Source organism: Mustelus asterias, chromosome 22 (assembly GCF_964213995.1).
Source record: "Mustelus asterias chromosome 22, sMusAst1.hap1.1, whole genome shotgun sequence".
NCBI classification, from domain to species: Eukaryota; Metazoa; Chordata; class Chondrichthyes; order Carcharhiniformes; family Triakidae; genus Mustelus; species Mustelus asterias.
This window is the reverse complement of record NC_135822.1, coordinates 26,257,334-26,280,501: the sequence shown is the minus strand read 5'-3', so window position 1 is coordinate 26,280,501 and position 23,168 is coordinate 26,257,334. Positions and strand designations below refer to the sequence as shown.

Here is a 23,168-nt window from a genome sequence, read left to right as displayed (position 1 = left end):
TGTCTGTGTGGAGTGCGCACATTCTCCCCGTGTCTGCGTGGGTTTTCTCGCGGCGCTCCTGTTTCCTTCCACTATGCAAAGATATGCAGGTTAGGTGGATTGGCCATGCTAAATTGCCCCTTTTGTCCAGAGATGTGTAGATTAGGGGATTAATAGGGTAAATGCGTAGGATTATGGGGATGGGGCAGGGTGGTGGGCCTTGGTAAGCTCTTTCAGAGAGTCAGTGCAGACTCGATGGGCTGAATGGCCTCCTGCGCTGTAGGCATTCTAGGGAGTTGAAGAACTCTTTCAGAGACCTAGCACAGATGACGGGCCAAATGGCCTATTCTGACATGAAGAGTGGATCAAGGTTCAAGAACATTCCTTGGGAGAATAGAACCATGTAATAGTTACAAACATACAAATTAGAAGCAGCAGTCGGCCACTCGGCCCCTCAACCCTGCTCCACCAGTGGATGCAAGCCCATCCTGATCAACCATTCCCTCATAAAACAGCCTTGACGGCACAAATGAAGACCATTCAGCCCATTGACCTGTGCCAGTATTGGAGTACATGAATAAGGAAGTCTTACTACAGTTGTGTAGGACTTTTGTGAATCTGCACTTCGAACACTATGTGCAGTTTTGGTCTCCCGTGGTGAAAGAAGGATTTGCTTACATTGGAGATGGCGCAGCGAAGTTCAACTAGATCGGTCCCTGGGATGAGTGGATTGGCCTAATTAGAGACTGAGAATTGGATGTCTATTCTCTAGAGTTTAGAAGAATGAGAGGTGATCTCATTGAAACCATCGAGATTATGAAAGAGCTTGTTTCGACCGGTCCCCAAGTGAGGTCCCCCAATTCATGATGATTCCGGATGAGGTACCCCCAAATTGTTCTGCTCCCAGGTGAGGAGGGATGAACTGGCTCCCCTTGTTTATTCAACTCGGTTAGTCACAATGAGGTTAATTTGGAAAGGACCCCTTCCCTTGTGGATGCCTTTTCCCAGTCCAAGTGTATTTGTGTTTTAAAAAGTGACAATTCAACCAGACTTTCTTAAGTTAAAGAATGAGTGAGTTTATCAGTTACTAAAACATGAGAAGAATAATAAAAACTTGCACACACGTGCGCACGCGCACACAATAACATTTGAGAAGTGGGTCCTAAAATAAAAGTTTAAAGGAATGTATGAATCAGTCTTTGATTTGTCCGTGAGTGGTAGATGGTGAAACATTGCAGCTGTCAAGTTGGGTGATTCCAGTAGCGCTGACTCGAGCAGCTTTGGAGATTTTCAGTTCTGCATTTTAGCTGAAAGGAGTTGACCTGTTTCCTTTTCGACTATGGTTTTGCTGACTCGTGACTTGCTCCTAGGAATCAGAGAGAGAGTTTTTACCTGAAAGTGCAGGGATGCCTAGTGAATGTTCTTCAGCTGTGACCTTCGCAGCGCACACTAGCACAATAGAACTAGAATACCAGACTAGTACACACAGACCAGGGCTGCAATTGGTATTCCTGGAAGGAGAAAAACATAGACATGTCTTTCTTTCAACTCACGTCCTGTTCACAGTCTGGCATATAACTCTCAGGAGATGGTTTCTGCAGAGATGGTAATCCACCTCCATTGCCTCCACAGGAGATTACAGTTCAGGTTTTGTATTGATCTCTTCCTATGAAGTATCTCTGTCTGAGGTTTCCCTCCAGATGCAACATTCTATGGCCTTTCTTGGGACTGAGTGCAATCCGCACAGGAACTTTCCAGACAGTCACTGAATTATAAGAAACATAGAATCTACAGTGCAGAGGAGGCCATTTGGCCCATCGAATCTGCACCAACCACAATCCCACCCAAACCCTATCCCCATAACCCCATCCATTTACCCTGCTAATCCCCCTGACACCGAGGGACAATTAAGCATGGCCAATCCACCTAACCAGCACGTCTTTCGGACTGTGGGAGGAAACCGGAGCACCCGGAGGAAACCCACGCAGACACGGGGAGAACATGCAAACTCTGCACAGACAGTGACCCGAGGCCAGAATTGAACCCGGGTCCCTGGCGCTGTGAGGCAGCAGCGCTAACCACTGTGCCACCGGGCCGCCTTTACATTACATTCTCAGAAGTTACATTCTCAGCTATCTTTGGTTTGTCAATCCTTTTTTTTATAAACACATATCTTAAAAGTTCAAAGTGAGATTCATTCTCATGTCATTGCAAAAGGAGAGAAAAATAAATGAATATAAAACAACAAGCACGCATTAATTTTCCCAGCCTTGGTCAATATTATCTTCTCAGTTCCAACTGGATCTCCGCAGGTTCTGGGCAGGGCATCTGCAATTATATCCGATTTCCCGGCAATGTGGGGGATCTTTAGATGGTATAGTTCGAGAAACAAACTCCCATTGAGAAACCTGACATTCCGTGTCTCAATCCTTTCCGCAAAAGTTAGTGTGTTGTGGTCAGTGTAGATTGAAGTTAACGAATGATCCGGATGAATGTCGAGAAACCACCCCTCTCCCCACCCCCCCATAAGCCCAGATGGGAGAGTGAGTGTGCTGTTCAACCACATGAGGCATCACAGATCCTGATGCGCACGGGCGGGTTCCATCATGAGGGGGCAGTCACAGGATGACAGTCAGGTTAGCACTGCTGCCTCACAGCGCCAGGGACCCAGGTTCAATTCCCGGCCTTGAGTCACTGTCTGTGTGGAGTTTGCACGTTCTCCCCGTGTCTGCGTGGGTTTCCTCCGGGTGCTCCGGTTTCCTCCCACAGTCCAAAGATGTGCGGGTTAGGTGGATTGGCCATGCTAAATTGCCCCTTGGTGTCAGTGGGGATTAGCAGGGTGAATGTGTGGGAATAGGGCCTGTGGTCGGTATTGTGATCAGTACAGACTCGATGGGCCAAATGGCCTGCTTCTGCCCTGTAGGAATTGTATGCCCGATTCTCTACGTGGGGTTCTGGGGCCATGCGAGCTGGGGAGTCCTGCAGAAAGCAGGAGCAGGGCTGGGGCGTCCCGCTCGATCTGATTCAGTGTCAGAGGTGGGCTGACCGCTTCCCTGCTCTCTTTGGCAGGTCGGGTTTGCAGCGAGCTGGGACAGTTCGAGTTTGCCTCCCGGCTGCAGGTCCGGTCAGGGAGTGAGAGCAGAGCAGAAAAAGATCATCGAGTACAGACAGAAAGCGACAGGCATTTTAAAATAAACTCCCCTCGACTCGCCCTGTTATTTATAACAACTCCTGGGACTTCGAACCGAGAGTAGGCCTGTGTCTGAGACCGCTTGTGGTTGGTGGCTGAGAGGTGAGAGGGAGAGGGGCCTATCTCACTTGTTTTAACACAGGGTGACGCCCTTCAGTGTGACAACTCCCTCCTCCCCCATGTGGATAGCCCCCAGAGAAATACCCCTCCTCCCACAGAGCTAGAGGAAAGACGCAACAAATGGCACGTCTCGGGTCGTCTGTCCATCCACTCCCTCACCGCAGAGGGGGAAGCAGCTCAGTGAGAAGGAGAGTGTCTGTGTGTGCGCGAGGATGTGGTGAAGTATTAAAGGCTGCAGCTGTAACTGAAGAGAGTTAGCCAACGGTTCCGCAGCCAGACATTGCAAGTCCAGAGTTTGAGGTGAGGTTCTGGCCCCTGCTCTCCCAGCCACCCCCGCCTGATCACACACTCCCCCAGACAACATTCCTTTTGATTTGATTTATTATTGTCACATGTATTAACACACAGTGAAAAGTATTGTTTCTTGCGCGCTATACAGACAAAGCATACCGTTCATAGAGAAGGAAAGGAGAGAGTGCAGAATGTAGTGTTACCGTCATAGCTAGGGTGTCGAGAAAGATCAACTTAATGCAAGGTAGGTCCATTCAAAAGTCTGACAGCAGCAGGGAAGAAGCTGTTCTTGAGTCGGTTGGTGAGTGACCTCAGACTTTTGTATCCTTTTTCCTGATGGAAGAAGGTGGAAGAGAGAATGTCCGGGGTGCGTGGGGTCCTTAATTATACTGCCTGCTTTTCCCGAGGCAGCGGGAAGTGTAGACACAGTCAATGGATGGGAGGCTGGTTTGCGTGATGGATTGGGCTACATTCACAACCCTTTGTAGTTTCTTGCGGTCTTGGGCAGAGCAGGAGCCATACCAAGCTGTGATACACCCAGAAAGGATGCTTTCTATGGTGCATCTGTAAAAGTTGGTGAGAGTCGTAGCGGACATGCCAAATTTCATCTGAGAAAGTCGAGGCATTGGTGGGTTTTCTTAACTATAGTGTCGGGGGGGCCAGGACAGGTTGTTGGTGATCCTAAAAACTTGAAGCTCTCGACCATTTCTACTTCGTCCCTATTGATGTGGAAGTCCAGTGACAATCTCCTTTGTTTTGTTGACATTGAGGGAGAGATTATTGTTGCCGCACCAGTTCACCAGATTCTCTATCTCATTCCTGTTCTCTGTCTCGTCATTGTTTGAGATCCTGGGTTCCTCGTTCCCACTCCCCACTAACACAGGGCCGGGAAACCCAGCATTCCCAGTGCAGAGGAGGGGCAAACCTCCGTCTGTGGGACGGGCGGCCCCTATTCCCATTGAGGGGACTTCCCAACAAGCCCATTATTCTGACACAGTTAACACCCCACCCCCCCCCCCCCGCCCCCGCCCCCGCCAAACCCCCCCAAGCACTGCCTCAGGCCTGCGTCTGGGTGCCAGAGCGGCCCGCAGCTCGCTGGTAACTTGTCCCGTACGGCCAGTTATCAACGCACACGGTCTATTCAACCGTGGGGAGAATCACAGCCTAGCTCCATCCACTCCATAAACCAGGGCTGGTTACAGCCGGGGTCATGGTGCATTGAGCAGGCCAGAGATCGTTTCCCGTCACCAATCGGGCTCCCGTGGAAATGGACACCCCCGCCCCTTCTCCAGACAAGGAATGGCCAAGGTCCTGGAGGCCTCTGAGGAGCTCATCTCTCCCCGCCCCCCCCCCCCCCCCCCCCCACCACCCAGTGAGTGTCAACACTGTCCGGATTGGAGGGAGAAAGCTGACATAAAGTGATGCTTCCCTTAGTGCAATAGCCCGCTGCCTCTCGTTGGTTCGGGTCCACCAATTTACATCGGTTATCCAAGGAGAGGGAAAGCTCGTTTACCAGAAAAGGCACCACGATAACCGTATCCCAACACTGACCGTCATTCGCTGATTGTCACTGCCTCCCCACACCCAGTCCTCACAAAGAACAAAGCCCAGCATGCCCCATGAGGAACTAACATCACCCAATGTCCATCTGAGCAAGAGGAACCTTGCAAAAGATGACATCTCCCCCCTTCCTCTTTTCGTCTTGCAACACTTCCACTTCAACTTTAGCTCCTCACACCAACGTTTTTTAAAAAAGTTTAATTTTAACTTCCCTAGCAAAGCTGCCAGGAACTCTGCGTCAAAAGCCTGAATCAGTGGGCCCCGTGTCCATAGCAACAGTGCTGACATACTGTCTGATCCCGGGACCCCTGACTGCGATCCTTACTGAGGCCTCAGGATAGGCTTCCCCTCTGAGTAGATCAGGGAGAATCAGCCCCATCTACGCCCGAAGATGCAGGGGCCAGCATGCAGCCCAACGGGGAGGTGACTGACGGGGTTGACATTGTTGCCATCATGGCGGGTCAGAGGTGAAACGTCTGGGCCACAGGTCAGAGGGGCAATTGGAAAATTTGGAATGAGAGTGGCAGGCGGCGCTTGTGGACTGGATTGAGATGGGGAGTGATTCCTCCCACTAGCGAGCAGACTGATCACCATTTACCCTCTGGGTTAATGTGTGGCTGGGCAAGGTACCGGCACTCGTCCTAGTGTGAGTTTGGTGGAACGGCGAAGAAAATTGGCATAAAGAACATGACTATCAAGAGAAATAACTGAGGGAGGGAGGGATAAGGCAGGGCCACTTCTGAAATACACTTTAACCTGCCAAGGAACCTGGTTATCCCTTTTCCTCACTGATACCCCCCTCTCCTTTGTCTCTCTGCCTCATGGAAAACCCCCAACCCCCCCACCCCCCCCCCCCGCCCTCCTTTCCCACACGCCCTCGGTCCTCCTCTCGCTCTCTGGTGGAGATGGCCTGTGCCACATATTGTACAACTGACCCCATTCACACCCCACCCTCTGGTCACCCATCCTCTGACACCCCCAGGGTGGGGCACCTGCTCGATAACCCGTGCCCCCCCCCAGTCCAAGGTTCACTGGAGCAGTTGATGGAACGAGTTGGTGCTTTGGAGTCATGTTGGAGACTCTAAGCCTGTTGACATTGAGTGAGTCCCAATTACCATTAGTTACTCATTAATTCTTATTACTCATCATGTTCCCTGCTGCTCTGAAGCTGACGATTCCTCCAGCCTCTGTCTCCTGGGACACCAGTGGCGTGCGTTATTAAACCCCTGATGGAATATTTGTACAAGTGTCCCAGAGACCGTCAGCGAGAATCAGATTACATCACTCATGTTTGTATCAATCTCACTCTGCCTTTTTTCCTTCCCCTCCCTCCCCTCGCCCCCTTCCCTCCCTCCCCTCGCCCCCTTCCCTCCCTCCCCTCGCCCCCTTCCCTCCCTCCCCTCGCCCCCTTCCCTCCCTCCCCTCGCCCCCTTCCCTCCCTCCCCTCGCCCCCTTCCCTCCCTCCCCTCGCCCCCTTCCCTCCCTCCCCTCGCCCCCTTCCCTCCCTCCCCTCGCCCCCTTCCCTCCCTCCCCTCGCCCCCTTCCCTCCCTCCCCTCGCCCCTTCCCTCCCTCCCCTCGCCCCCTTCCCTCCCTCCCCTCGCCCCCTTCCCTCCCTCCCTCGCCCCCTTCCCTCCCTCCCTCGCCCCCTTCCCTCCCTCCCTCGCCCCCTTCCCTCCCTCCCTCGCCCCCTTCCCTCCCTCCCTCGCCCCCTTCCCTCCCTCCCTCGCCCCCTTCCCTCCCTCCCTCGCCCCCTTCCCTCCCTCCCTCGCCCCCTTCCCTCCCTCCCTCGCCCCCTTCCCTCCCTCCCTCGCCCCCTTCCCTCCCTCCCTCGCCCCCTTCCCTCCCTCCCTCGCCCCCTTCCCTCCCTCCCTCGCCCCCTTCCCTCCCTCCCTCGCCCCCTTCCCTCGCCCCCTTCCCTCCCTCCTCGCCCCCCCCCCCTTCCCTCCCTCCCCCCCCTCGCCCCTTCCCCTCCCTCCCTCGCCCCCTTCCCTCCCTCCCCTCGCCCCCTTCCCTCCCTCCCCTCGCCCCCTTCCCTCCCTCCCCTCCCCCTCCCTCCCTCCCTCGCCCCCTTCCCTCCCTCCCTCGCCCCCTTCCCTCCCTCCCCTCGCCCCTTCCCTCCCTCCCTCGCCCCCTTCCCTCCCTCGCTCGCCCCTTCCCTCCTCGCTCGCCCCCTTCCCTCCCTCCCTCGCCCCCTTCCCTCCCTCCCCCCCCCTTCCCTCCCTCCCCTCGCCCCCTCCCTCCCTCCCTCGCCCCCTTCCCTCCCTCCCTCGCCCCCTTCCCTCCCCCCTGCCCCCTTCCCTCCCTCCCCTCGCCCCCTTCCCTCCCTCCCTCTCCCCTTTCCCTCCCTCCCTCGCCCCTCCTCCCTCGCCCCCTTCCCTCCCTCCCTCCCCCTTCCCTCCCTCCCTCGCCCCCTTCCCTCCCTCCCTCGCCCCTTCCCTCCCTCCCTCGCCCCCTTCCCTCCCTCCCTCCCCTCGCCCCCTTCCCTCCCTCCCCTCGCCCCCTTCCCTCCTCCCCTCGCCCCCCTTCCCTCCCTCCCCTCACCCCTTCCCTCCTCCCCTCGCCCCTTCCCTCCCTCCCCTCGCCCCCTTCCCTCCCTCCCCTCGCCCCCTTCCCTCCCTCCCTCGCCCCCTTCCCTCCCTCCCTCGCCCCTTCCCTCCCTCCCTCCCGCCCCCCTCCCTCCCTCCTCGCCCCCCTCCCTCCCTCGTCCCCCTCCCTCCCTCGTCCCCCTCCCTCCCTCCCTCGCCCCCTCCCTCCCTCCCTCGCCCCCTCCCTCCCTCGCCCCCTCCCTCCCTCCCTCGCCCCCCTCCCTCCCTCCCTCGCCCCCTCCCTCCCTCCCTCGCCCCCTCCCTCCCTCGCCCCTCCCTCCCTCCCTCGCCCCCTCCCTCTCTCCCTCTCTCCCTCGCCTCCCTCCCTCGCCCCCTTCCCTCCCTCCCTCGCCCCCTTCCCTCCCTCCCTCGCCCCCTTCCCTCCCTCCCTCGCCCCCTTCCCTCCCTCCCTCGCCCCCTTCCCTCCCTCCCTCGCCCCCTTCCCTCCCTCCCTCGCCCCCTTCCCCTCCCTCCCTCGCCCCCTTCCCTCCCTCCCTCGCCCCCTTCCCTCCTCCCTCGCCCCCTTCCCTCCCTCCCTCCCTCGCCCCCTTCCCCTCCCTCCCTCGCCCCCTTCCCTCCCTCCCTCGCCCCCTTCCCTCCCTCCCTCGCCCCCTTCCCTCCCTCCCTCCGCCCCCTTCCCTCCCTCCCTCGCCCCCTTCCCTCCCTCCCTCGCCCCCTTCCCTCCCTCCCTCGCCCCCTTCCCTCCCTCCCTCGCCCCCTTCCCTCCCTCCCTCGCCCCTTCCCTCCCTCCCTCGCCCCCTTCCCCTCCCTCCCTCGCCCCCTTCCCTCCCTCCCTCGCCCCTTCCCTCCCTCCCTCGCCCCCTTCCCTCCCTCCCTCGCCCCCTTCCCTCCTTCCCTCGCCCCCTTCCCTCCCTCCCTCGCCCCTTCCCTCCCTCCCTCGCCCACTTCCCTCCCTCCCTCGCCCCCTTCCTCCCTCCCTCGCCCCCTTCCCTCCCTCCCTCGCCCCCTTCCCTCCCTCCCTCGCCCCCTTCCCTCCCTCCCTCGCCCCCTTCCCTCCCTCCCCTCGCCCCCTTCCCTCCCTCCCTCGCCCCCTTCCCTCCCTCCCTCGCCCCCTTCCCTCCCTCCTCGCCCCCTTCCCTCCCTCCCTCGGCCCCTTCCCTCCCTCCCCTCGCCCCCTTCCCTCCCTCCCTCGCCCCCTTCCCTCCCTCCCTCGCCCCCTTCCCTCCCTCCCTCGCCCCCTTCCCTCCCTCCCTCGCCCCCTTCCCTCCCTCCCTCGCCCCCTTCCCTCCCTCCCTCGCCCCCTTCCCTCCCTCCCTCGCCCCCTTCCCTCCCTCCCTCGCCCCTTCCCTCCCTCCCCTCGCCCCCTTCCCTCCCTCCCCTCGCCCCCTTCCCTCCCTCCCCTCGCCCCCTTCCCTCCCTCCCCTCGCCCCCTTCCCTCCCTCCCCTCGCCCCCTTCCCTCCCTCCCCTCGCCCCCTTCCCTCCCTCCCCCTGCCCCCTTCCCTCCCTCCCCTCGCCCCTTCCTCCCTCCCCTCGCCCCCTTCCCTCCCTCCCCTCGCCCCCTTCCCTCCCTCCCCTCGCCCCCTTCCCTCCCTCCCCTCGCCCCCTTCCCTCCCTCCCTCGCCCCCTTCCCTCCCTCCCTCAGCCCCCTCCCTCCCTCGCCCCCTTCCCTCCCTCGCCCCTTCCCTCCCTCGCCCCCTTCCCTCCCTCGCCCCCTTCCCTCCCTCCCCCGCCCCCTTCCCTCCCTCCCCTCGCCCCTTCCCTCCCTCCCCTCGCCCCCTTCCCTCCCTCCCCTCGCCCCCTTCCCTCCCTCCCCTCGCCCCCTTCCCTCCCTCCCCTCGCCCCCTTCCTCCCTCCCCTCGCCCCCTTCCCTCCCTCCCCTCGCCCCCTTCCCTCCCTCCCCTCGCCCCCTTCCCTCCCTCCCCTCGCCCCCTTCCCACCCTCCCCTCGCCCCCTTCCCACCCTCCCCTCGCCCCCTCCCCCTGTCCTGATCCCCCCATGCCGACACTATAGTTAAGAAAGCCCACCACTTTCTCAGAAGACTAAGGAATTTGGCATGTCCGCTACGACTCACGCCAACTTTTACAGATGCACCATAGAAGGAATTCTTTCTGGTTGTATCACAGCTTGGTATGGCTCCTGTTCTGCCCAAGACCGCAAGGAACTACAGAAGGTCCTGAATGTAGCCCAATCCATCACGCAAACCAGCCTCCCATCCATTGACTGTCTACACTTCCCGCTGCCTCGGCAAAGCAGCCAGCATATTAAGGACCCCACGCACCCCGGACATTCTCTCTTCCACCTTCTTCCGTCAGGGAAAAGATACAAAAATCTGAGATCACGTACCAACCGACTCAAGAACAGCTTCTTCCCTGCTGCTGTCAGACTTTTGAATGGACTTACCTTGCATTAAGTTGATCTTTCTCTACACCCTAGCTATGACTGTAACACTACATTCTGCACTGTCTCCTTCTCTATGAACGGTATGCTTTATCTGTATAGTGCGCAAGAAACAATACTTTTCACTGTGTGTTAATACATGTGACAATAATAAATCTAATCCCTCGCCCCTTCCTTCCCTCCCTCACTCCCGCTGCAGGAAGAGACTGGAATCGCCCCTTTTCCTCATTTTACTCCTGGGTCGATGGAATTCCAGTGGAATAATTTCTGATCCTGTAACAAGCACCTGAATTGCCTCTGCAGAATGCGGATGTGTTGGTTGGTTGAGTGTGAGGTTTTGTTCCAGCTGTCCTTTGGCAGACGCTACAAAGCAGGGTGCGGTCTGTTTCAATGCAGTTGGCTGAGATTAGCTCAGGAAACTGTGGTGACGCAGAGTGAGGGAATTAGCAGAGACGTGCCTGGACTGGCAATCAGACTGTGCACTGGTATGTGATAGAGGGAGCTACCCCGGGGACGAAGGGCAAGAGACTTCTCCCTGACTCGGGAAGGCATCAAAGTGTGTGTGCGTGTGCGCGCATCCGTGGTGTGTGCGCATGTGCGTACCCATCATGCACATACCCGTGGCGTGTGGGCGCCTACCCCGTGGCAGATGAGGGTCACCTGGCTTTAGGGCCCAGTTGGGACTGAGAGTGGGTGATCACCGTGGGCATGTGTGTATACGTGTCTGTGTACCAGGAGGCGGCTGACCGCTTGTAACTGCCCCAGCTGGGACGTGGGGGGTGGGGGGGGGGGGGGGAAACATGAAGCTGTTTAGACATATCAGCCATTCAGAGCTGACTGCATTCACTTTGCAGCCACTTTCCGACTCCAAGGCGGGGTGCAGGCGGATGCAATCAGTGTACGGCGACCAGGCCGGGGCTCCACACACACACAAACTGGAGCCAATCGGGGTGTTTACAATGGCGAAGGTGCGGTGACTGCCCCTTTAAGGGCAGCACGGCAGATGAGGGTCACCTGGCTTTAAGGGACCAGTTGGGACTGAGAGTGGGTGATCACCCCGGGGTGGTGCAGGCCTCCCCCAGGCAGAAGACAGTCTGAAGGTGAGCCGTGGAGGGACAGCCGGGCGTTTTGCCAGTCTCTGTACAGTCCCTGTTCATAAATCCCTCTGTGTTCCTGCTGAAGTCTGGGGGAGGAATTAACTTTGAGAAAATGTTTCCATTCGTTGTGGAGCCCATACTGGGGCCATCGATAGAGGATAATGGTTAATAAATCCACAGGGGTTTCAGGAGAAACTTCCCTCCCGATGGAGTGATGAGAGGGTGGAACCGGCTCCCACAGGGAATGTCGGAGGGGAATGCCACAGATAGATTTCAGGGGAAGATGGGAAAACGTCACAAAGAAAGATATCAAAGCTTGATTGACCAGCTGAGGTGAAGGAGGGCGGGGAGAGGCTCAATTACAGCATAAATATCCGGGGAAATCAGAGGGGCCGAATGGCCTCTTCCTGTGCTCCCAGAAAAGTCCCGGAAAATTACAATGAGTGAGAGAGACAGCCCCAACCTCATGGCCCCCCACCCCCCTCCACACACCACTGCCCACCATACCCCCTCCCCCAAACCCCTCCTCCCACCCACCCCCGCCTCCCCGTTCCCCCCGCCTCCCCGTTCCCCCCGCCTCCCCGTTCCCCCCGCCTCCCCGTCCCCCCGCCTCCCCGTTCCCCCCGCCTCCCCGTTCCCCCGCCTCCCCGTTCACCCGCCTCCCCGTTCCCCCCGGCTCCCCGTTCCCCCCGCCTCCCCGTTCCCCCCGCCTCCCCGTTCCCCCCCGCCTCCCCGTTCCCCCCGCCTCCCCTTCCCCCGTTCCCCCCCGCCTCCCGTTCCCCCCGCCTCCCCGTTCCCCCCCGCCTCCCGTTCCCCCCGCCTCCCCGTTCCCCCCCGCCTCCCCCGTTCCCCCCCGCCTCCCCGTTCCCCCCGCCTCCCCGTTCCCCCCGCCTCCCCGTTCCCCCCCGCCTCCCCGTTCCCCCCGCCTCCCCGTTCCCCCCCGCCTCCCCTTCCCCCGCCTCCCCGTTCCCCCGCCTCCCCTTCCCCCGCCTCCCCTTCCCCCCGCCTCCCCCCCCCCCCGCCTCCCCCTTCCCCCCCCGCCTCCCCTTCCCCCCCCGCCTCCCTTCCCCCCCCGCCTCCCCTTCCCCCCCGCCTCCCTTCCCCCCCCGCCTCCCCTTCCCCCCCGCCTCCCCTTCCCCCCCCGCCTCCCCTTCCCCCCCCCGCCTCCCCCCCCGCCCCCCCCCCCACCCACCCCTTCCCCCCCGCCTCCCCTTCCACCCCCGCCTCCCCCTTGCCCCCCCGCCTCCCCCTTGCCCCCCCGCCTCCCCCTTGCCCCCCCGCCTCCCCCTTGCCCCCCCGCCTCCCCTTGCCCCCCCGCCTCCCCCGAGCACCCCCGGACCCGTGCCCCTCTTCCCGCTCTGCCTCCAGCCTGTGTGACATGCTTTGTCTGGAATCCTGGCAGGTACGATGCTGGAAAAGACGGATTCATCGACCTGATGGAACTGAAACTGATGATGGAGAAGTTGGAAGCTCCGCAGACTCACCTGGACTGAAGAACATGATCAAGGAGGTGGACGAGGACTTTGATGGGAAGCTGAGTTTCCGAGAGGTGGGTTTGTGGTTGGTGGGGGTTCACTCGGGGACAGGCCGGACCACCAGAGCTCTCAGCACATGTCCGATATTCAACAAGCAACAGAACACTGCCTCCTCTGAGTGAGTTCCAGCGTTACAGCTTCAACTGACCAGGGCTCACCCGCAACCAGCAGCAGGCCTGGGTTAGTTAGTGTGATGTACAGGCCCCGGTTACTGGGTTAGTTAGTGTGATGTACAGACCCCGGTTACTGGGTTAGTTAGTGTGATGTACAGATCCCGGTTACTGGGTTAGTTAGTGTGATGTACAGGCCCTGGTTACTGGGTTAGTTAGTGTGATGTACGGGCCCTGGTGACTGGGTTAGTTAGAGTGATGTACAGGCCCTGGTTACTGGGTTAGTTACTGTGATGTACAGGTCCCAGTTACTGGGTTAGTTAGTGTGATGTACAGGCCCCGGCTTCTGGGTTAGTTAGTGTGATGTACGGGCCCTGGTTACTGGGTTAGTTAGTGTGATGTACAGGCCCTGGTTACTGGGTTAGTTACTGTGATGTACAGGTCCCGGTTAGTGGATTAGTTAGTGTGATGTATAGGCCCCGGTTACCGGGTTAGTTCGTGAGAAAACAGGCCCTGATTACTGGGTTAGTTAGCGTGATGTACAGGTCCCGGTTACTGGGTTAGTTAGTGCGATGCACACACCCCGGTTACTGGGTTAGTTAGGGTGATGTATAGGCCCCAGTTACTGGGTTAGTTAGTGCGATGCACAGACCCCGGTTACTGGGTTAGTTAGTGTGATGTACAGGCCCTGGTTACTGGGTTAGTTAGTGTGATGTATAGGCCCCGGTTACTGGGTTAGTTAGTGCGATGCACAGGCCCCGGTTACTGGGTTAGTTAGTATGATGCACTGACCCCGGTTACTGGGTTAGTTAGTGTGATGTATAGGCCCCGGTTACTGGGTTAGTTAGTGTGATGCACTGACCTCGGTTACTGGGTTAGTTAGTGATGTATAGGCCCCGGTTACTGGGTTAGTTAGTGTGATGCACTGACCTCGGTTACTGGGTTAGTTAGTGTGATGTACAGGCCCCGGCTACTGGGTTAGTTAGTGTGTGCACTGACCCCGGTTACTGGGTTAGTTAGTGTGATGTATAGGCCCCGGTTACTGGGTTAGTTAGTGTGATGCACTGACCCCGGTTACTGGGTTAGTTAGTGTGATGCACTGACCCCGGTTACTGGGTTAGTTCGTGCGATGTACTGACCCCGGTTACTGGGTTAGTTAGTGTGTTGTACAGGCCCCGGTTACTGGGTTAGTTAGTGTGATGCACTGACCCCGGTTACTGGGTTAGTTAGTGTGATGTATAGGCCCCGGTTACTGGGTTAGTTAGTGTGATGTACAGGCCCCGGCTACTGGGTTAGTTAGTGTGATGCACTGACCCCGGTTACTGGGTTAGTTAGTGTGATGTATAGGCCCCGGTTACTGGGTTAGTTAGTGCGATGTACTGACCCCGGTTACTGGGTTAGTTAGTGTGTTGTACAGGCCCCGGCTACTGGGTTAGTTAGTGTGATGTACAGGCCCTGGTTACTGGGTTAGTTAGTGCGATGCACACACCCCGGTTACTGGGTTAGTTAGGGTGATATATAGGCCCCGGTTACTGGGTTAGTTAGTGCGATGCACAGACCCCGGTTACTGGGTTAGTTAGTGTGATGTACAGGCCCCGGTTACTGGGTTAGTTAGTGTGATGTACAGGCCCTGGTTACTGGGTTAGTTAGTGTGATGTATAGGCCCCGGTTACTGGGTTAGTTAGTGCGATGCACAGGCCCCGGTTACTGGGTTAGTTAGTATGATGCACTGACCCCGGTTACTGGGTTAGTTAGTGTGATGTATAGGCCCCGGTTACTGGGTTAGTTAGTGTGATGCACTGACCTCGGTTACTGGGTTAGTTAGTGATGTATAGGCCCCGGTTACTGGGTTAGTTAGTGTGATGCACTGACCTCGGTTACTGGGTTAGTTAGTGTGATGTACAGGCCCCGGCTACTGGGTTAGTTAGTGTGTGCACTGACCCCGGTTACTGGGTTAGTTAGTGTGATGTATAGGCCCCGGTTACTGGGTTAGTTAGTGTGATGCACTGACCCCGGTTACTGGGTTAGTTAGTGTGATGCACTGACCCCGGTTACTGGGTTAGTTAGTGCGATGTACTGACCCCGGTTACTGGGTTAGTTAGTGTGTTGTACAGGCCCCGGTTACTGGGCTAGTTAGTGTGATGCACTGACCCCGGTTACTGGGTTAGTTAGTGTGATGTATAGGCCCCGGTTACTGGGTTAGTTAGTGCGATGTACTGACCCCGGTTACTGGGTTAGTTAGTGTGTTGTACAGGCCCCGGCTACTGGGTTAGTTAGTGTGATGTACAGGCCCTGGTTACTGGGTTAGTTAGTGCGATGCACACACCCCGGTTACTGGGTTAGTTAGGGTGATGTATAGGCCCCGGTTACTGGGTTAGTTGGTGCGATGCACAGACCCCGGTTACTGGGTTAGTTAGTGTGATGTACAGGCCCCGGTTACTGGGTTAGTTAGTGTGATGTACAGGCCCTGGTTACTGGGTTAGTTAGTGTGATGTATAGGCCCCGGTTACTGGGTTAGTTAGTGCGATGCACAGGCCCCGGTTACTGGGTTAGTTAGTGTGATGTATAGGCCCCGGTTACTGGGTTAGTTAGTGCGATGCACAGGCCCCGGTTACTGGGTTAGTTAGTATGATGCACTGACCCCGGTTACTGGGTTAGTTAGTGTGATGTATAGGCCCCGGTTACTGGGTTAGTTAGTGTGATGCACTGACCTCGGTTACTGGGTTCGTTAGTGATGTATAGGCCCCGGTTACTGGGTTAGTTAGTGTGATGCACTGACCCCGGTTACTGGGTTAGTTAGTGTGATGTATAGGCCCCGGTTACTGGGTTAGTTAGTGTGATGCACTGACCCCGGTTACTGGGTTAGTTAGTGTGATGCACTGACCCCGGTCACTGGGTTAGTTAGTGCGATATACTGACCCCGGTTACTGGGTTAGTTAGTGTGATGTATAGGCCCCGGTTACTGGGTTAGTTAGTGCGATGCACAGACCCCGGTTACTGGGTTAGTTAGTGTGATGCACTGACCCCGGTTACTGGGTTAGTTAGTGTGATGTACTGACCCCGGTTACTGGGTTAGTTAGTGCGATGTACTGACCCCGGTTACTGGGTTAGTTAGTGTGTTGTACAGACCCCGGCTACTGGGTTAGTTAGTGTGATGTACAGGCCCTGGTTACTGGGTTAGTTAGTGCGATGCACACACCCCGGTTACTGGGTTAGTTAGGGTGATGTATAGGCCCCGGTTACTGGGTTAGTTGGTGCGATGCACAGACCCCGGTTACTGGGTTAGTTAGTGTGATGTACAGGCCCCGGTTACTGGGTTAGTTAGTGTGATGTACAGGCCCTGGTTACTGGGTTAGTTAGTGTGATGTATAGGCCCCGGTTACTGGGTTAGTTAGTGCGATGCACAGGCCCCGGTTACTGGGTTAGTTAGTGTGATGTATAGGCCCCGGTTACTGGGTTAGTTAGTGCGATGCACAGGCCCCGGTTACTGGGTTAGTTAGTATGATGCACTGACCCCGGTTACTGGGTTAGTTAGTGTGATGTATAGGCCCCGGTTACTGGGTTAGTTAGTGTGATGCACTGACCTCGGTTACTGGGTTCGTTAGTGATGTATAGGCCCCGGTTACTGGGTTAGTTAGTGTGATGCACTGACCCCGGTTACTGGGTTAGTTAGTGTGATGTATAGGCCCCGGTTACTGGGTTAGTTAGTGTGATGCACTGACCCCGGTTACTGGGTTAGTTAGTGTGATGCACTGACCCCGGTCACTGGGTTAGTTAGTGCGATATACTGACCCCGGTTACTGGGTTAGTTAGTGTGATGTATAGGCCCCGGTTACTGGGTTAGTTAGTGTGATGCACTGACCCCGGTTACTGGGTTAGTTAGTGTGATGTATAGGCCCCGGTTACTGGGTTAGTTAGTGCGATGTACTGACCCCGGCTACTGGGTTAGTTAGTGTGATGTACAGGCCCCGGTTACTGGGTTAGTTAGTGTGATGCACTAACCCCGGTTACTGGGTTAGTTAGTGTGATGTATAGGCCCCGGTTACTGGGTTAGTTAGTGTGTTGTACAGACCCTGGTTACTGGGTTAGTTAGTGTGTTGTACAGACCCCGGTTACTAAGAATGTGAGTGAGATGATAAGATTGGGGAATTGGACGCGGGTTCCGAGTGCTGCACTGGGTGCTTTTTCCTGTTCCCCCTCCCTGGCTGTAGGTCGGCATTCATGGCTCTTCCCAAATTGCCCAGGAGAAGGCACCCAGGCTGTGTTTCCGCAGTCCACGGGGTGCAGGTACACCCACCGTGCTGTTAGGCAGGGTGTTCCAGGATGTTGGCCTGTTTTACGATGGCAGTGTTACTGGAACAATCTGTTCAGTAAACTCATCTTCGATTCCTGGCAGCACATTCTGTCTGAAACGGAATCGTTTTAAATAGCGGTGACAGAAGGTGTGTGCGACATTATCATCGTAACAATGTCCCTCTGCCCCCCCCCCCCCCCCCCACCCCCCTGCCCTGGCTCCCCCGAGCTTCTGTTCGGCTGTGTTACAGGCGGGAATAAATGATCACCGGCTATTCCCGTGGGCAGACCCTGGCCATGGGTGCGGCAGTTGAGCTGTATCCCTGAAACCAAACCCAACGGGGATTCCTGCACAGGAGAATTGGAGAAATCTTCAGCCGAAGGCAGGAATTCCTGGAGAAGGAGACAGAAAGATCCCGGATAGTTACTGTGCTGCTGTCACCCTCTCCTGGCCACTTTGCGTACTGCACTAGCCTTGCTCCAAAATTTAACATCTTTATTTAACACATTTCATGCTTTATTGTTTTAAAAAGCACAAATTGAAAAATGACCCAGTGACTCGAATTTAGCGTCGCAAATAATATCTGCCGATAGGGACTAGAAGCGGGAATTATCTGATGATTTGAGTTGAAGCACTTTCAAAGGGGGGGTCAGTGAGCTGTGCTGGGGGCTGCTGCATCAAGAAACATTCCAATCATAATCCAGTAACCTCATCCGGAAAGTACACGTGGGGAGGTCGGTGTACAACAACACAGGAGAGAATTCCAGTGAAGTTCCCCTCGTTATTAAAGGGCAGCACAGTGGTTAGCGCCGCTGCCTCACAGCGCCAGGGACCCGGGTTCGATTCCCAGCTTGGGTCTCTGTCTGTGTGGGGTCTGCACGTTAGAACATAGAAACCCTACAGTGCAGAAAGAGGCCATTCGGCCCATCGAGTCTGCACCGACCACAATCCCACCCAGGCCCTACCCCCATATCCCTACATATTTACCCACTAATCCCTCTAACCTACGCATCTCAGGACACTAAGGGGCAATTTTTAGCATGGCCAATCAACCTAACCCACACATCTTTGGACTCCCTGTGTCCGCATGGGTTTCCTCCGGGTGCTCCGGTTTCCTCCCACAGTCCAGAAGATGTGCGGGTTAGGTGGATTGGCCATGCTAAAATTCTCCCTCAGTGTACCCGAACAGGCACCGGAGTGTGGCAACTAGGGGATTTTCACAATAACTTCATTGCAGTGTTAATGTAAGCCTACTTGTGACATTAATACATAAACTTTAACTTTAAATGGCATTGGCCTACTCACTGAGAACTAACTTATAAACTGGTTATCTCTTGACTTAGAATCATAGAACCCTTACAGCACAGAAGGAGGCCATTTGGCCCGTTGGGACTGCACCCTCTCTTACCCAGACGTACCACATCACCTCATCTATTTACCACGCTAATCCCCGAACCTATATATTTTGGGGCACTAAGGGACAATTCAGCATGGCCAGTGCACCTAACCCGTACATCTTTCAGACTGGGGGGTGGGGGAAACCGGAGCACCCGGAGGAAACCCACGCAGACACGGGGAGAATGTGCAAATTCCACACAGACAGTCACTCAAGGCCGGAATTGAACTCGGGCCCTTGGCGCTGTGAGGCAGCAGTGCTAACCACTGTGCCACCCACGTGACTTGCTGGGCTATTTTGTTTAGAGCCAACCACATTTCTGTGGAAGTGGAGTCACACGTGACCCAGATGAGTTGTTCTGATAATCGACAATTACTTACAGTAATTAAGACTTATCTAGACAGCTATATGAACGGAGTGGGAATGGAGGGATACAAAAGAGTGGTCTAGTTTGGACCAGGGAGCGGCGCAGGCTAATTGTTCCTGGTTTCTCGTTTCAAGGCTTCATTCTACGATCATCTTGCTGGTGCCAGTACAGAGTGAGACTGCGGATAGTTGGGAACCTGTCTCGGGGGCAGGGAATTCATATGGTGTTCGTGGAAGTGGAAATGACTAGGGTTGGGAAGCATTTTCCGATCGGGGCCATTGTGATCTCCTGGACTCGTTTCGATCGCCTCAGGGGGTCGGAGAGGAATTTCCCAGATTTTTTTTCCCCATATTGGCCCTGGGGTTTTCACTCTGGGTTTTCGCCTCTCCCTGGAGATCACATGGTCTGGAATGGGGGGGTGGGGGTGAGTTAATAGGTTGTGATGAACAAAGCATCGTAGCTGTGAGGGACAGCTCGGTGGATAGGATATTGGTATGTAGATAGGCTGGAAAATTGGGCGGGGATCCTGGATTCAGGATTCAATCCTGGACCGGGGAGCGGCGCGGGCTTGGAGGGCCGAAGGGCCTGTTCCTGTGCTGTATTGTTCTTTGTTCTTTGTTCTTTGTATGTTTTTTAAAAAAACTGAATTCTAATTCCTGCCATGGTGGGTTAGGTTTGAACCCGGGTCCCTGGGTCTTTACCCTGAGTCTCTGGATTGCTGGTCCAGTGACAATGCCACTAAGAGCCACTGTCCCTCACTCGCTGTGACCTCCCAGTAAACACTAGGCTGGATGTCCTCCCGGTGTCCATTCAGCCCCTAACTGCGACTCTCTGCCCACTGCTCCCAGACACTGAATTCCCGTTTTCCCTGTTCCTTTCCTCCAGTTCCTGCTGATTTTCCGGAAAGCAGCCGCGGGGGAGTTGGCCGAAGACAGTGGTTTGCACGTTCTGGCCCAGTTATCTGAGATCGATGTCTCCACGGAGGGAGTAAAAGGAGCCAAAACTTTCTTTGAAGCCAAAGTAAGCACAGCAGCAGGTTTGATAGCTTGTGTCAATTTAAGCGCTGGTATTGAATGATATTGCGTTTACAGCTCGGGAAACAGGCCATTCGGCCCAGCTGGCCATTGCTAGTCTTTACCTGCTCCACACAATCCTTCTCTCCACCTACGTCATCTCATCCTATCTGTACATCCTTCTATCCCTTTCTCCCTCATCTTTACAACAGACTAGGTGTGTAAGAGGAGGCCATTCGGCCCCTCGAGTCTGCTCTGCCATTTAGTTCAATCAGGGCTGATCTGATGGTAACCTCAACGCCGAACATTCCTGTTTATTCCCAATGACCTTTCACCCCGCCCCCTGCCCCCCGATGCTTACCAAAAGTCTATCCATCTCTGGTTTTAAAATATTCCAGCACTTTCTCCCACTGCCTTTTGAGGCAGAGAGTTCCAAAGACCCTCTGAGAGGAAGAATTTCTCTCGTCTCTGTCCTAAATGAGTGACCCCCCCCCCCTAGTTCTAGATTCTCCCACAAGGGGAAACATCCTCTCCACGTCCACCCGATCGAGACCGCTCAGGATTGTGTATTTTCAATCAAGTCGCCTCTTACTCTTCTAAACTCCAGCAGGTAGAACCCTCGCCTGTCCAACCTTCCCCCATAAGACAACCCGCCCATTCCAGGCACTCGTCTGGTAAACTTCAAAACGTAGAAGCTAGAAGCAGGAGTAGGCCATTCGGCCCTTCGAGTCTGCTCTGCCCTTCATTTTGATCATGGCTGATCATCAAATTCAATATCCTGATCCCGCCATTCCTTCCCTTGATTCCCTAAGAGCTATATCTAACTCCAAAGCAAAAATGCTGGAAAATCTCAGCAGGTCTGGCAGCATCTGCAGGGAGAGAAAAGAGCTGACGTTTCGAGTCCAGATGACCCTTTGTCAAAGCTATATCCAATGTCTTCTTGAAATCAGCTGTGAAAATCCTGGTCAGGTCCTCTTTCTGGAAAGGGCGATTTGCCCAAGGATGCAAATTTTCACGCCAACCGGCTTCACCGCTCTGCTGGAAACCTTCTCTGAACTGCTTCCAATGCATTTACATCTTTGTTTAAATAAGGTGACCAGTTCGGTACACACCACTCCAGATGTGGTCTCGCCAGTGTCCTGTTTAACTGCAACATGATCTCCCTACTTTTGTAGCCAGTTCCCCTCGTGTGAACCCAATGGCCTGATTCCACGCTGTCAATTTCGGGTTATTATAAATAGCTGGTTTATTTATGAGGTTGGATAATTTGAAGGGCTGGGTCCGGGTTTTCCGTCAGCGTGTTGGGCTGCTTTCGCTACGAGCCAGCTGTGGCGTGGCACCGGGCACCCGCGGGCATGGCGCTTTGACCTGATGACGAAAGGTGCGCTTCCTCCGCAGCTCATGGCGATTAATGAGTCGAATCGATTCGAGCAGGAGATCAAGGAAGAGCAGGAGGAGAAGAAGAAACAGGCTGAGCAGAAACGGAAGAAGCAAGCGGCCTTCAAAGAGCTGCAATCGGCATTCAAGTAAAGCCACTGTCCCGTTGGGGATGCACGGCTGGGGGGGGCGGGGGGTGGGGGGGGATGGGTTGGTGGCATCGGAGGATCCGGCTTCCAAAATCTTAGCAAAGACCAATCAGGCTGACTGCCTTTTATTTTTAATGAAGTGGGTTAACGGCGAGGGTTACTGAGCAGCCAGAGTACACTTGAGCTGACCATAGTGACCAACTCGGGTGGGCGGAGCTGGAGCCACTACCCCGTCACCACCTCAGACGCGCATTTTACCAGCAGACTTTTGCATCAACTCGTTCCGGGGCTGGCGCATGAGACAATCCCAACCGATGTGTTTTTTAATTGCATCGAGTGAAGATCTCGCCCTGTTGCTTTAGGACTCCCATTATTGGCCTTTGAGAACATGTTTCCCAGTGTCGGAAGGGGCTGGGGGGGTGGGGGGGATGAGGTGTGGGAGAGGGGGGAATGGAGGGGACCCCGGGAATGGGATCGATGTGCACTGAGCTCCCAAAGCTAAGCTCACATTTTAAAAGGAATCTTTTGCTCGGGGCTGTGTTTGGGGGTGTGGCAGTTTGCCCCCCCCCCCCCAATCCCCAGGAACTGAACTGAGCCACTCCCTACTCCACCCCCCCATCCCCCTCCCCACCCTTGCTTAAGGCACCGCCTCCAGAGGGGGTTCACAGCATCGCTTTCTGTCCCAATATAAACCAATATGGAAGATCAGGCAAAATGGCCGCCTGATCTTCCAACAATGCGCTGCTTATGTGGTGAACTAGTTTGTGACAGTCTTACAGTCCAGGCCATGAATCAAAGATCCACTTGATTGGGTTTGATTTTTAACCGCACACCTTTTGCCAAATCTATGTTTTAAAATTGTTTTTGTGGTTGGGGGGGGCGGGGGGTGGGGGTGCAAAGATAAATAATTAGCAACAAGTTCAGCTCCTGGGAGATTATTTTTTACATCAAGGGCCCATTTTTTTACACAAGTCAAAAGCTTGACTCTGGAATTGGCACTCGAGTTTGGTCAGGATCGGGGGAGGGGGATTGTTGTCCTGTTGCACTGTCTTCTGTGGGGGGGGGCGGGGGGGGGATCCTTGGTCCTATCCAATAGGATTGAGAGTCCTGACCTTGTGCTCCATTCCTGATTGCCCCGTCATGTGACTGTAGTTTGACGTGGTGCTTCTCGCAAATGGTCCAAACGCGTCTTAATTGCATCTGTGACGTGGATTCATTTCCTATACGCTCTCGGAAGCCATTTAGTGCTCCCTCCCTCCTGCTCAAATCACCTCATCCATTCGGGGCAGGATCTGGGCTGGGGCGGCTTTTCGCCCATGAAACAGTTCAGACCAAAAGTTTTTATTTATTTTTAACCTCAGGTGTCTAACCATCAGAAAACAGGGGCGGCACAGTGGGTTAGCGCTGCTGCCTCACAGCGCCAGGGACCCGGGTTTGATTCCCGGCCTTGGGTCACTGTCTGTGTGGAGTTTGCACGTTCTCCCCGTGTCTGCGTGGGTTTCCTCCGGGTGCTCCGGTTTCCTCCCACAGTCCAAAGATGTGCGGGTTAGGTGGATTGGCCATGCTAAATTTCCCCTTAGTGTCAGTGGGACCAGCTAGGGTAAATGCATGGGGTTACGGGGATAGGGCCTGGGAGGGATTGTGGTCAGTGCAGACTCGATGGGCCGAATGGCCTCCTTCTGCACTGTAGGGATTCTATGAAGACAGTAGCAGGCGGAACGATTCGACTGGTCACTGTCCAGTGC

General features: G+C 55.9%; 1 protein-coding gene across 1 annotated transcript in view; it reads left to right on the top strand.

Moving 5' to 3' along the window:
- Positions 1-21,494, top strand: part of LOC144509966 (EF-hand domain-containing protein D2-like) — a 35,528-nt gene extending 14,034 nt beyond the window's left edge. The window contains 4 exon segments of the mRNA XM_078239031.1: positions 12,585-12,664; positions 12,667-12,731; positions 19,770-19,904; positions 21,296-21,494. Of these exon segments, the coding sequence (XP_078095157.1) occupies positions 12,585-12,664; positions 12,667-12,731; positions 19,770-19,904; positions 21,296-21,427 (412 nt within the window). The 3' untranslated portion in view covers positions 21,428-21,494.
- Positions 21,495-23,168: the final 1,674 nt, after the last annotated feature.